The 14,066-nt window shown below is 44.2% G+C and overlaps 1 protein-coding gene across 1 annotated transcript in view; it reads left to right on the forward strand.

Annotated features, from left to right (window-relative positions):
• PRKCE (protein kinase C epsilon) overlaps positions 1-14,066 on the forward strand; it is a 406,295-nt gene that overhangs the window by 281,691 nt on the left and 110,538 nt on the right. Inside the window, exons 7-10 of the mRNA XM_066624640.1 lie at positions 625-767; positions 4,687-4,783; positions 7,500-7,711; positions 12,177-12,350. Of these exons, the coding sequence (XP_066480737.1) occupies positions 625-767; positions 4,687-4,783; positions 7,500-7,711; positions 12,177-12,350 (626 nt within the window). The remainder of the gene's footprint in view (positions 1-624; positions 768-4,686; positions 4,784-7,499; positions 7,712-12,176; positions 12,351-14,066) is intronic.

The following is a 14,066-nucleotide window of genomic DNA, read 5'->3' on the forward strand; positions in this document are numbered from 1 at the left end:
TTGGCCATTTCTTGCTTCTTTGTGTCTGTCCAAGGTCAGTAAAAATGAGTGTGGGAGAATGCCTGTGTTGTTACATTACTCTGCCTTTTCCTTTATTCAGAGTCTCATCATGGAGGAACCGATGCCATTTTTCTTCTTTCTGTTGAATCCCACCTGCCACACTGCAGAGTCTTTCTTAATTCAGTTAGATAGTACATCTACTCATGTATGGATTTTGTTTTGCTTTTCTCTTGTAGCCTTATAGTTGCTTTGTTGTCAATAGAAATCCTGAATCTCTCTGTCTTCATAGCCCACCACCCACTTCTTTTTTTGTGGTATTTGACAGAGAGATGAGTGTGAGCAACCAGGGGCCCCTAGTTGGTGCTGTTGGAAATTGAGTACTGGCTAGTCAGATTTTGGACTGATCCCTTGAGGCAGTTCTTCTGTCTTTCAGCCAATATGAAACAGTCACAAATCCAGCTCAGCCTTCTTCTCTTGAAATTGTTTTCTTATCACAGGGTATGTTGTTACCCTCCAAGACCCTAATTAATACAATATAGATATTGGTATATCGAGACAACCTGATCTAATTTAACCCTGTTTTGCTTTGTTTTTGTCCTCTTCTCTCCTTGGTCTAAATTGCAGTTTGCAAGATGAATGTACATAGACGCTGTGAAACAAACGTGGCACCAAACTGTGGAGTGGATGCTAGAGGAATAGCTAAAGTACTCGCAGACCTGGGTGTCACTCCCGATAAGATCACTAATAGTGGACAAAGAAGGAAGAAGGTAACCAAATGTCCTCTCTCTATGTTGGCAGTAGATTGGAGGGGGCTCTCGAACACAAGCCTTGTGGGGGAGCCTCCCTTTAAGCTGATGTATGCATTTAAACAAGTGCATAATAGCAACCCACCCCCAAGCAGGGGACAACTCTCCTTCATGCTGTGGTTCTCCTGCGCTATCTGAGAAGACCACAGAACTCATCTTCTGCTGCAGCATCTCTTTTCTCATCACCCAGTAGGCATCTCATGGAGGAGGGAAAGAAAAGGCCACCATGTAAGGAGAGTTCTCCTTCATCCCAAACACACTTCTGGATGGGAAATGGAAGAAGATCTCTCCTTTGCTGGTGCTCCTTCCCCTCCTGCCATTGCCCAGTATGTGTCCCATGGCTTACTGGGCCATGGGAGAGAACCACAGTTGTGGTGGTCCATCTTCTTTGGGTTCTGGCCATTTTAATTTTCAGAAGACCCTGACTCCAGCTGCTGCTCCCCTTCCCATCACCTGGTGAGCCATGGGGCACTTGCCAGATGAAAGGGAGACAGCAACCAGATGGGGTATAACCAGGCATCTCCAGGCATGACCGGGTGTGGGCACTAGGCCCATGCCTGACAAGATCTAATTTGTGCCATCGGCCTTCGGCCCTCCCCACTTTAAGTATTGGCCAACAAATATTCTGCACTGTGAAGAAGGCAGGGCTTCATCCTGTTTCCTTTTCTTAAGTGTGAATCTGGGAACAGAACTACACATTGTAGTTGAACTGGAGGTGCAAGGGATCAAATCTGGAATCTTCAATGTCCAAATCAGGGACTGTACTAATTGGCTGTACTCACTTCTCATTCACCCTTAATTTCCCACTGGCTGTCCACCTCCAACCTGCCTAGGTAAACATGGAGAGCATGTGAATGAGGTGACAGAAATCAAAAGCAGTCACAATAGTGGTATAATATCACAGGCCACAAGAACTTATGCACATTTGTGTACACCAGCCTAATGAGCGGAGGAAATCTTGGAAGAGCTTAGACTGATTTGACCTTCCTAGTAATGAAGTCATTAAGCGCTTTATTATTTTTTCAATTGTCAGAAGGACTCATTCTTGTCAGAAAGCCATGTAAACAGCAAAGCTGCTACTTTGAAGTCCCTTTGTGGGAACACATGTGAACATAAATATTCTTATCTAGTTGAAAAACTGGCACAAGACAATTCTTTACCAGATGTTTTGCTCTGCCCTCCGTGATGTTACAATGATGATAAATGGAAGTGCACTGGAATAACGTTCTTCAGAAAGAGACTGGGATTCGGAAGACGTTTGCAAAGTCATTTTGTGGAAATGGATCCCTTGTACATTAGGACCAAAAAAATTTAAAAATTTAAAAAACCCAATTTCATGTATACACTTGCTCCAGAATTACACTTAGGTTCTGCATATGAACAGCAGGAGAGTTGCAATAATTGGTCTTTTTATATACAGCCTGTTTCAAAAGGTAATGGATAAGATTCTAGTCGCTAAGCTGTTTCTCCTGCAGTTCTCTCACTGACCTCAGGGGTCTTACTTCCAAATAAAAAACCCTTAAAATGGATTCTTACACCTGGAGGATATTTAATCCTTTCCTCACCCACTGCTTAGCTTAACTTCCTGCTTCCTGTTAGTGTTATTTTAGTGTTAGTGTTAGTGATCTAGTTTTTTCAAGCATTCAGGCTGTCTGCAACTGGCCTCCATGTCGCTATAAGCTTATAGCAACCTGTAAAAGGAAGAACAATTTTTCAGTGGTAAGGATCTGACTAATGTTAATGGGTATGCAGGAGGTGCTGGGGAATTGCAGAGCTAGGGTTCCCCCATATCTGTGGTTTCTGTATCCGCCAGGGGGGCTGGAATGGATTCCCCCATGGATATGGGGTGACACCTACACAAGTAGCTACGAAAGAAAGAAAATCTTGCTGGATGTACAGAAGATTCTTTGGGTGCCAGACACAGGTGGCTTGATCCACATAAAGTAAAATAACACTCATTGTCAGATTTCATACCTGAACCATACATGGTTTGAAAATGATCTCAGTGTTGGAAAAGTATAATCAACAGTAGACAGCTATAGGCAACCAAACTCACAGTACTGAAGGTTCAAATCCAGTCAGGGTTGGAACTGGAATTGGAGTAGGTCTGCAGAAGATCCAGAGAAAGTGCAAGTCAGTTTGCAGGCCCAGGTCTGAACCAAGTAACCTCGTGGATGGGGGCTGGAATGAGGGAACAGGAAAACAGCAGGCTGAGAAAGAGATAGGCAGGTAAGAAGGTAGGCTAGAGGAGGAAGAGGACAAGATGGCAGGTGGAAATATCTAGAATAACACTAGGAACCTACATTGGACAGCATCTGTCTGTTGTTCCAGCAATGGCCCCGATATAACATGGAAGCATTTATCACCAGGTCTGATCTAGAGAAACCGAAAGGCTTCTTGGAGGGTGGTGGGGATGGAGCCTTAGGACGCAATCCTAACCAGGTTTACTCAGAAGTAAGTCGTATTTTGTTCAATGGGGCTTACTCTCAGGAAAGTGTGGTTAGAATTGCAGCCTTAGTTGGATTATTGGAGATGGATGACCTCACTTCTTCCTGTGCTCTGCCAGTTATGCAGTTCACCACAAGAGATACCAGTATGCTAAACAGAAGGTCCTAACTCCAGTCTTGGCTGACCCCAACAGCAACATATGAAGCAGCCCAGAGATGAAGTCCTCAACATGTTTTTAATTTCTACAGAAACGTGCTCGTTCCCCAGAACCTCCTCAACAGGAACTCTGTCTTCTTTCTCACTGCAGGGTCCAATATTACACTGCACGTTTTTGAACATCTAAGGGGGAAAAATAAACCCTACATATACACAAAAGAAAAGGGCACTGAAGAAACCTTATCTTCGTGAATATCATATTTTACTCAGGTCAATTGTTTTTAGTGCTTATGGTATCAACTAACACTGCTGCCTCATCACAGAACCCTCTTCCTATCCCATTCTTGGATGACGTTTGAATTTAGATTTTGAAAAATAGTAGAATTGATTTTCACAGCAAAGTTCTAATCTTGATTACAGTAACTTGTAGCAGAGGTAGCCCTGTGCAAAATTATGTCACTAATAGGACAGAAGTTTTAAAAATGAACTGCTATGACTTACAGCAAAGTGTGAGTGGGAGCCTAGAGTATGGGGATAGCTGAATTTGATTCTCAGGAGTAGCAGCCATCTCGTTTGGGTGGGCTTAGGCAAATTGCTCTGACTTTATTTCAGTTTTGTATCTGTTAAATGGGAATAAGTATTATAAAGATGAATAGGTTAAGAAGGTATTCTCTCCACTGAGGTTTTAAATTGGGGTTTGCTCCCTTGCTGAAGCCTCCTTAGGAAGGTCAAAAACAGGCTGCAAGTGGAGGCATTCAATAGGATAAAATGACCCCATATGTCTTTAGAGCGCGCTCCGGAGATTTACTGTGAATGCAGACCCTCATGCAAACATGTCCTCATCTTTTGCTGAACAAAATCTGTCTGAAATTCACCCACATCTGCTTAACTCTTGTTGGTTTACTCACACTTGTGTGGGAACAGTGAATTATTACCTTTTGTTTTAGGTAAGATTGGAATCCAGTGCAGAAGTGTTGTTAGGAATAAATTGTTTCAGAAGTGATTGAGGGTGGGCTGAGCTTTCCATGTGTTGGTGCTTTAACTAGATTTCTTTCTGTGAATTTGGCAAGCATATCAGTTCATCTTTAAAAAGAAAAAAAACTGTATTTGCTGTGTTGAAAGCTCAGTTTTTTCAAGCAATTCAACAAGTCTTTTCAGTTTCCTTCCTCTTTGTGTAGATGCTTTGTTATCTGAAGTAGCAGCTTTTCTCTCTCATAATTGTCATGTTGAGATGCCTTAGTATGGCTAAGTATCTCTTTTGTCACGCTATTCTCAGCTTGTTCCAGGTGCTGAGTCACAACCTCCAGTTCCAGGGTCATCACCAGGAGAAGATGACAGGTCAAAGTCTGCACCGACCTCTCCATGTGATCAAGGTTCACCAACTTTTTATTTTCTGTTGAGAAATCTTGTATTCTTCTGGTCTTGTCACTGAAATATAGCTTGTAAAAAATGTGGCCCTGCCAGCTCCAATTCAACAAAGAATATTACATATTTATTTAAAGTCCAAACTTTTAATTCACGCGCACTTTATACTTAGTCTGGTTGAGGACTGCCTACTGTGGTTTGCCATGGTTTTTCAAGATCTCTGTCTTAAGGTTTTTCCCAGCTAGAAATGCTGGGGAGCAAACCTGGAACCCTTTGCATTCAAGGCTTGTGGTCTATAGACTGTTGAGCCCCACACTCTTTACCTGTGGGCCATAGCATTCCAGATATCATGGGGGGGGGGAGGGTTGTGTTGTTCAGTTTTCTAATGTCAGCTTCTTAAGAATGGATTCATTTTCAAGGTAAAGTCAAGTGACTTTCCACGATCTCAGAAAGAGTCCTTTTCTCATCCTAGTACCTGAAATTGGTCTGGGACCTTTTGTATGCAAAACATGCTCTACCACTGAGCTGTGTGCTCTACTACTGAGCTGCCACTGAACTCTACCACTCCCTTAATAGTTGCACAGATTTTCATATTCAGTAGTCAGCTTTAATGCTATTGCAGTCTGCTCCATACTGGTGGATGTAGTAGTGTCCTACACAACAGTGGTATTCAACCCTTTTCATGCCATGACCCAAACAAAAGAAAGAAAGAAAGAAAGAAAGAAAGAAAGAAAGAAAGAAAGAAAGAAAGAAAGAGGCGGTGGACCCACCATTGATCCCACTCCAACCTGGGACCCAATCTGCTCACTCCCTACTCCCACAGGCCACAGTGGGGAAGACTGTTTTTGAACTTAGCGCAACCATTTCTGCTCAACAAGAATCTTGACTCAAGATAATATAAAATATCTTGACTCAGGATAATACATCCCCTTGACTTTTGTATCAGTGCTGGATAGGCTACTGCAGAGTAACATAGAATGGCATGCAGCAGACAGCAAAGTCTAACAGTGGAGCAAGGCTCAGTGCTATGTATGCAAGCAGTGTGTAAATTACCTTCACGTGCGGAACGTTGGCCATATGCAACTCTGCTCCTCATACTGCACCATGCCACCTCAGCTGTATGACTTGGCATGAATGGTGGCCATTCTGCTCTGGCAGAGAAAAGGAGGGGTAAAAATCTTTTAAATAAATAAATAAATAAATTTTGGTTCTCCAAACTTGCCGCAAACCATGAAGTTATTGCCCATTGGGGCAATAACTCCAAGGTTGAAGAACACTGCTATACAGCATCAGGAGGCAGGTGGAGGGGGCCATGGGGAGCCTAGTGCTTTGCCCTGGGGTCCCCAGCAACCTGTCACCAGCTGTGCTTATGCTTTCACCACAGGCCAAACCAGAAAGGCCCCTGGCTAATGTTTTCGGAATTCCCACTCCTGCATTATGCATTATGTCATCTTTACACAGAACCATAGAGTTGGAAGCTCTTACCCTGGTTACAACATCTTTGGTGAAAAGCACCTCTGACAAATATATGCCTAGCCTTTCCTCTATTTGGAGGAGGAGCGTTTACCAATGTGGCTTAGTCCTAGCAATTGCAGCTTTCCCATGGGAACGGGATTAGAAAATATTCACATGAAGTTCAGGAATGGAAAACTAACCTTCCAGAATCGCAAGACCAGGGATGTGTTGAGATTATGTGTGGCCTTCCAGATGGGGAAAGCAAGGTCAAGGAGAAATCTCTGGAGATTTGGAATGTTCTAAAGAAAGGCCCTTTAGGAGGAGGTATCCAGATGGAGTCTGTGGCAAATGTTCCTCCACTGGATCACACTGTTCTTTTTCTCTCTGGATACCTTTAAAACACAATATTTTGTCAGTCATGTTATATTCATTCATGGTTGGCAACCTTCAGTCTCGGAAGACTATGGTATCGCGCTCTGGATGGTGGTTCTGGCACAGCGTCTAGTGTGGCTGAAAAGGCCGATTCGGGAGTGACAATCCCTTCCACACTGGGAGCAAGTGTAGTGTGTCCCTGGTCCGTCTCCCTGGCTATGGGCCTTCCTTCTTTGCCTTCCTTCTTTGCCTCTTTGCCTCTTTGCCTCAGACTGTTGGCCAAGTGTCTCTTCAAGTGTCTTTGCCTCAGACTGTTGGCCAAGTGTCTCTTCAAACTGGGAAAGGCCATGCTGCACAGCCTGCCTCCAAGCGGGCCACTCAGAGGCCAGGGTTTCCCACCTGTTGAAGTCCCACTGTTGAGGTCCACTCCTCAACCTATTGAGGTCCACTCCTAAGGCCTTCAGATCCCTCTTGCAGATGTCCTTGTATTGCCTACAGCAATACAAGCTGTATCGCTTGTATCACCTACAGCGATCGCCTTGTATCGCCTTGTATCACCTACAACACCCAGTATTCCCAGGCAGTCTCCCATCCAAGAACTAACCAGGCCTGACCCTGCTTAGCTTCCGAGATCAGACGAGATCGGGCATGTGCAGGGTACATTCATAAAAATTGTTATGCCTATAAGGCAGGAAAGAGGAATGTCAACAAGAACTGGAGTGGGGCCTCAATCCATCTTCACAAGACTTCTTTTCAGACAATCATTTAAATGTTTTTGGTGGAGAGACTGAGAGGCACATTCTATATAGAAATCTCCTAAATTAATATAAATGCAAGTGGCAGAGATGGCTGTGATTTCTGTTAGAAACAACAGAATATATTTTAATCTTTTTGCAGAAATTAAGGAGCTTGAAAATAACATTAGGAAAGCGTTGTCCTTTGACAATCGAGGAGAGGAACACAGGGGAGGAGCTGCAACCTCAACTGACAGCCAACTGAACACGCCTGGGGAAAATGGTGAAAACGGGGACGTCAAAGCTCAGACCAAGCGCATGGGCCTGGAAGAGTTCAACTTCATCAAAGTGTTGGGAAAGGGCAGCTTTGGAAAGGTGGGTCCCCTTGGACGGATGCTAGAGTTCTTTTGTTCTGGGTATTACAAATGTACATTTATTAAGACGCCTGGGCAATGATGTGAGTGCTCCTATCCAAGCTGATACAGCCTGTGGCATGTGGCATCACAGTAGCATGACCTCTAAGTGAAATGTATTCTTTCCTGGGTGAATATGGGCTCCGCCTGCCGCCAGGTGTCACTTCATAGGGGTGGCAGAGAAAACCAAATTCATGTTGGAAGTTTGCAGCCAGGTCAGAGGTGTCCGTACCTGGTCGCATACCATTATCATAATCTGCCTGTGCACCAGGGTTTCAGAGTATCTACAACTTCAGTATAGGAAGCAGTGGCACTGGCAGTTAATGCAATTAGGGTGCAATCCTAACCCCTTATGTCAGTGCTTTCCAGCACTGGCATAGCTGTGGCAGTGGGGCATGTGCTGCATCCTGCAGTTGGGTGTCACTCACGGAGGCCTCCTCAAAGCAAGGGAATGTTTGTACCCTTACCTCAGAGCTGCATTGCCCTTATGTCAGTGCTAGAAAATACTGACATAAGGGGTTAGGATTGCGTCCTTAATGAGTTACATTCAAGGACCCAGGGTAATTCACATGGTTCTCTCTCTAAAACAGCCCAGTGATGTGGATTAGGCTAAAAGGACTGTGCCCATGTCATCCACTGAACTCCATGACCCCAGGAAGATTTGAATCTGGGTTTCTCTAGTCCAACACTCTAACCAGCAGTTCAGTTATCATTTACTTAAGTGGAATCCCCTTGCATAACACATGTAATGCTGCCTTGTACCTGATTGCATCTGTCAGCCTGCTAACCCACTAGCCATGATGCCAGTTCAGAACAGCTATGTGCTATAGATTCCCTGACCCAGTAGTGCATCAGCACATACAGCTTGATGGAAATTATCAATTTGGCAACAATCTTAGTGCAATGTGTATATCCATAGTATTACCGTGCCATTTTTTTCAAAAATGATGTGCAACAACCTAATCCTATTCTCCCCCTCCGTCATGCAGCTGTGCCAAAAACAGGCATGCTATATCCAGTTGGGGGGGGGGGAGGAAATTGAGAGGTTTCAGAGGTGGAAGGGGATTTAAATCCTCTTACACCTCCATAAGCGTCCCGCTACGCAATGGGTCTCCTTGAACCTGTGCTAGCGATTTTTTTAGCACAAGTCCGAGGAGAGAAAGTGGGTGGAAAGGCTGCAGAAACTGTGAATAAGATCTGGGGTGTGCCATCACCGCCAGATCCACTCCCTCCTGCAGCTGCCCCACCCCCATTTCTCCCCTTCCCTTCCCAGTTTCACCCCCACCCTGCCTCCATCTTCCTGCCAGCCCTGCCAGCCCTCATCTCTGCACCATCTTACCATCATCGGTAGGCTGCCAGGGATCCACTGGAGCGAAGGTCCTGCCTTCCTGATAGCACTAAGGCGGCACACATAAGAACATAATATAAGAACAGCCCCACTGGATCAGGCCATAGGCCCATCTAGTCCAGCTTCCTGTATCTCACTGTGGCCCACCAAACGCCTCAGAGAGCACACAAGACAACAAGAGACCTGCATCCTGGTGCCCTCCCTTGCCTTCCAGAAACTTGTCCAATCCCCTGTTAAAGGCATCTAGGCCAGATTTCATCACCACATCCTGCGGCCAGGAGTTCCACAGACCAACCACACAATGAGTAAAGAAATATTTTCTTTTGTCTGTCCTAACTCTCTCAGCACTCAGTTTTAGTGGATGTCCCCTGGTTCTGGTGTTGTGTGAGAGGGTAAAGAGCATCTCTCTACCCACTCTGTCCATCCCCTGCATAATTTTGTATGTCTCAATCATGTCCCCCTGCAGGTGCCTCTTTTCGAGGCTGAAGAGGCCCAAATGCTGTAGCCTTTCCTCATAAGGAAGGTGCCCAGGCCCAGTAATCATTTAGTTCCTCTCTTTTGTACTTTTTCCGTTTCCACTATGTCCTTTTTGAGATGTGGTGACCAGAACTGGACACATTACTCCAGGTGTGGCCTTACCATCGATCTGTACAACGGCATTATAATATTAGCTGTTTTGTTCTCAATACCTTTTCTAATGATCCCAAGCATAGAATTGGCCTTCTTCACTGCTGCCGCACATTGGGTTGTGCACTACTCAGTGCATTGGGTTGTGCACTACTCAGTGCACTGCTGGATTGAGTTTTAGGTTCATTTTGTGGCAGTCATCACCACCAGAACATGTGTTCCACTGACAGTGAGGACCAACAGGATTGAGCCCAAAGAATATGCAACCACCCAATACTAACTAGTTATAACACCTCTGAGTTAATGAAAGAAGTTGCCTTACACAGTCAGACTATTGCTCTATCTACCCCACTATTTTCTACGCTGACTGACAGCAGCTTTCCATGTTATCAGTTCTACCACTGAGTTACAGTGTCTTGAGAGCCAATGTTTTATCAGTGTATAAGGGAGAAGTTTCAATGCTTTGTCAGCCTTGATTTAGGTAAGAAGTGTCATGCGCTAAAAGGAGCCGTTTCAAATAATGGAGAGTGATGTATTTTCTTCATAGCCTTTGATGGTGAGGAAGTCCCTTCTCTCTTCACTGTATTTGGAAAATATTGCTGTTAAAGTATGTTTGTTAATGTAGAAAAGACGTCTTCTGAGTGAAGTGCTAACCCACAATTGGTGTTTTCTAACAGGACACCTGACTACCAAAGGTGTTTTGTAGGGGGTCTGGCACTTATTCCCCCTGAAGTTGATTTCCACTTCACACTCTCTGATTTTGCAAGTCAAATAATTTGTTTTGCAACTTGCCAGCCATACAGACTCGACAGAGCGTGTAAACGTTAAACTTTGTTTGCTCTGCTTCCTACCGTTTGTGCTGTAGAGAAGAATTCTAAAGGTGATTTTAAATTATGATGGAAGTGGCAGTCTCTCTGTTACTGATGTGTTGTGGCTTCTTGTTGACAGCACCAGTTCAATTTTTAATTTCTCAAGCGTATACATTGAAATCTCTTCACATTGGGAGTGTCAACAAAGCTGCTTCTCTGCTTAGCTGTAGTTCTGAAGCCCCGGACAAGCACAATAAAAACATTGAAAAAGTATAATAAGTTTAACCCATTGCATTCAATATGCTGCATGCATTGAGAGCTTGGGTTTGATTTACATCTAAGAACGGTTCCGCACTTTACATGGATATTACCTGTATGAACATATATTTTTAATTAGCTTGCTGCAATAGGGCCCAATCCTATTCAATTTTCCAGTGCCAGTGCCACTTCCTGTGGTGGGGAGGCAATCACAGAGGCTTTCTCAAGCTCTGGGGACATTTGTTCCCTTACCTTGAGGCTGCATTGTGGCCAGTGAGGCTGCATTGTGGCCAGTGGAGCCACAATGCAGCCCCAAGTTATGGGAACAAATGTTCCCATACCTTGAGGCCTCTGTGACTAGACTGCCTCCCCAACACAGGAAGCAGTGCATACCCCATTGGCATTGCAGCACCGGCACTGGAGAATTGGATAGGATTGGGCCCTAACATAGCAGCTGTCCCACGGAAAGTTGATCATTTGTGACATTTACAGCCCAAACTTACTAGGGCAGTGTGCCACTGGAATGAACATTCCAGTGGCACAATGCACTCTGCAGCAGTCACAAAACACAACGCGCTGGAGCAAATGTCCCTTACCCTGAGGAGGCCTCTGGAGGCTGAAACTCTCCTGTGGGATGCAGCAGTAGCTGTACTGGCACTGCTGCATCACCACATGGGGAGTCAGAATTAGCTTGTTACATTCTGAATGGGACCATTAGGCAGTGACCCAGTTGCATCCTAATTCTATCTACCATTTATGACAGCGGAACTTAGTATGTTCTTCTGTAGTAAATGGTGTGATGCTGCCATAAATGGCACACTTCTGGTGAGCTTGAAGACCCACCAGCAGAAACAGCTGGTAGCTCCCCACATGTGCCAGTGGCTGACCTGGGCCACATAAGGTAGCGGTGGCGGCAGGCCATGGGTAGTTTATTTGCGGTTCAGGTGGGGAATAGAACAAACTGGGGGGGGCAGTTTGAAGGAGGGAGGGGGAGGATCTTGGTGGCAGTTGCTAGGTACTACCCCTGATTTTCCAACCTGCCTTGCCCCTTCCTCTCATTGGATTTATGCCAGCAAAATACCTGCCGTGGGTTTGAGGACACCAATAGGTGATTTGGTGGCCTACCAGGAGGTGAGTAAAAAAAAATTTTCTTACCTCTTGCTTGCCCCTTCCCCTCACCATAGCATGCAGTGTGCCCTCTGTTAGCACTTCTACATGCTATGAAGTGGGAGGGATAGGTTTGGGCTGTTAGCTTCAACAAGGTGACTGTACCACATGTACCGTCAGATCATGCCCTGGAACCCCAGTGCGTTCTTCTCCAGCTGTGTTTATCTTGTGAAATCTGCATGTGATGTATACACATGGAGTTTTCTCCTTGATTCTAGGTCATGTTAGCTGAGCTGAAAGGTAAAGATGAAGTATATGCCGTGAAAGTCTTAAAGAAAGATGTCATCCTACAAGATGATGACGTGGACTGTACAATGACAGAAAAGCGAATTCTGGCGCTAGCACGGAAACACCCCTATCTAACACAGCTCTACTGCTGCTTCCAGACTAAGGTAGGCTAAGAAAATCTGTCATCTAGCTTACCGTATGAAAGCACTACAGTGTCTGGTCTGCGTGCTGGTCGATGGAAAACTGCCTAGAGATATGCATCAGATATATATAAAGTTGCAAGCCAGTTTTTTTTTTTGTGGGTTGTACTGGAAAATTGTTTCTTTCAAATTGATCCTGTGAGCTATTAGATACAGGAAATAACAGTATGTCTGCAACGCATGTAGTCTATGGAGTCCAGGGCACTACATCCCAAAAAAGATAAGGATCTTTTACAGGACAAAAAAAGGGTTAACAACAGAAGGTGTATGGAAACAGGATAAACAACTTGGAAGGTAGATGGAAGCTTATAATGGAGAGACTGTAAATAAAGCCTACTGTTATTTGAAACTGACATGAGGGTAATCTGTAATTTTAAAAGTGTGAAAGAAGATTTAAAACACGGGACACTGATCTAGCAAAAGTCACACTTTATTTTTAAGCAATTAATTGGGACTTCAATGCTCTGGACACTTTCTTAAGAGTAAGCCCCATTGAACTCAGGTATTTCAGAGTGAACAAATAGAGGGATAGACAAATCTGTTTCACTATATCTGAACCTTACAGTTTCTGTTGATTTCCACTGTATTTTTAACACACACACACACACACACACACACACACACACACCCCTATTGTTTTGTTTTCCTCCCTTGAAAAATCCAAGTTCAAATACATGTTTGAAAACATATTTATTTCAAATATTTTCACATATCTCCTACTGAAACAGGTGGCATGATAATACATTGGAAAGCACACATTTAAATACAAACATGTGGAATGCATAGAATGCATAGGCATGTCTCTTATCTTAAGAAAGCCAGTCGGCTGGGGAGTGGGAGGCATTTGGAACCATGCATTCTGTTGAGAATTTCAGCAAAAGAAGAATCTGTTATTCTCCAGGATTGGTCTGCACATTGTGGCTGACTTGAAGCCCCAATTATTTCAACCATGAGTCATGACTAAGACACACTTTACTCATCCCCTCCCCATGCATTCAGTGAAGATGGGGGAAGCACAGTGGGAATATATATATCTTCAGATACCTTCTAGCTCAGGGGTGTCAAACTCATTTCAAACGGAGGGCCACATAGCATTCATGATGCCTGCTGAGGGCCGGAAGTGATGTCATTAGGCAAGAAGTGATGTCATTAAACAAGTCATAGCAAAAAAGAACACTTTTTTCTCACTTAGGAACTCATTAGCTGCAAATGACAAAAGAGAATATATATGAATTTTGATCATACTTCAAGATATGGGAGAGCCCAATTTTCATGTGGGCTGCCCTTTCAGCAGTAAACACCTCAGTCCTACACAGCAGCTGAAAGCCTGAGGGCCGTATAAAAAGCTTCCGCGGGCCACATCCAGCCCCTGGGCCTTATGTTTGACACCCCTGTTCTAGCTGTTGATACTATAGCCTTACCAAATTGTTGCCTTTTGTGGAAGATTTTACTGAACATGATTCTGAGAACGTGAACATTTGCATGGGTTTGGTTTCATTTGTTGCACATTTTGACCAACTTATGACAGAAAACATTTACTATGAAACTCTGCTTGACCAAAAAGGTTATTTAAAAGGTATTAAGAGTTGCATATGCCACCACAAACTTCGGTTGTGCAAATTTTATTGAAATGAATGAGGTGTGATTGTAACTTTGTGTTGCATGTGTTACTTGGTGGAT

This window comes from Tiliqua scincoides, chromosome 1 (genome assembly GCF_035046505.1).
Source record: "Tiliqua scincoides isolate rTilSci1 chromosome 1, rTilSci1.hap2, whole genome shotgun sequence".
Classification (NCBI taxonomy): Eukaryota; Metazoa; Chordata; class Lepidosauria; order Squamata; family Scincidae; genus Tiliqua; species Tiliqua scincoides.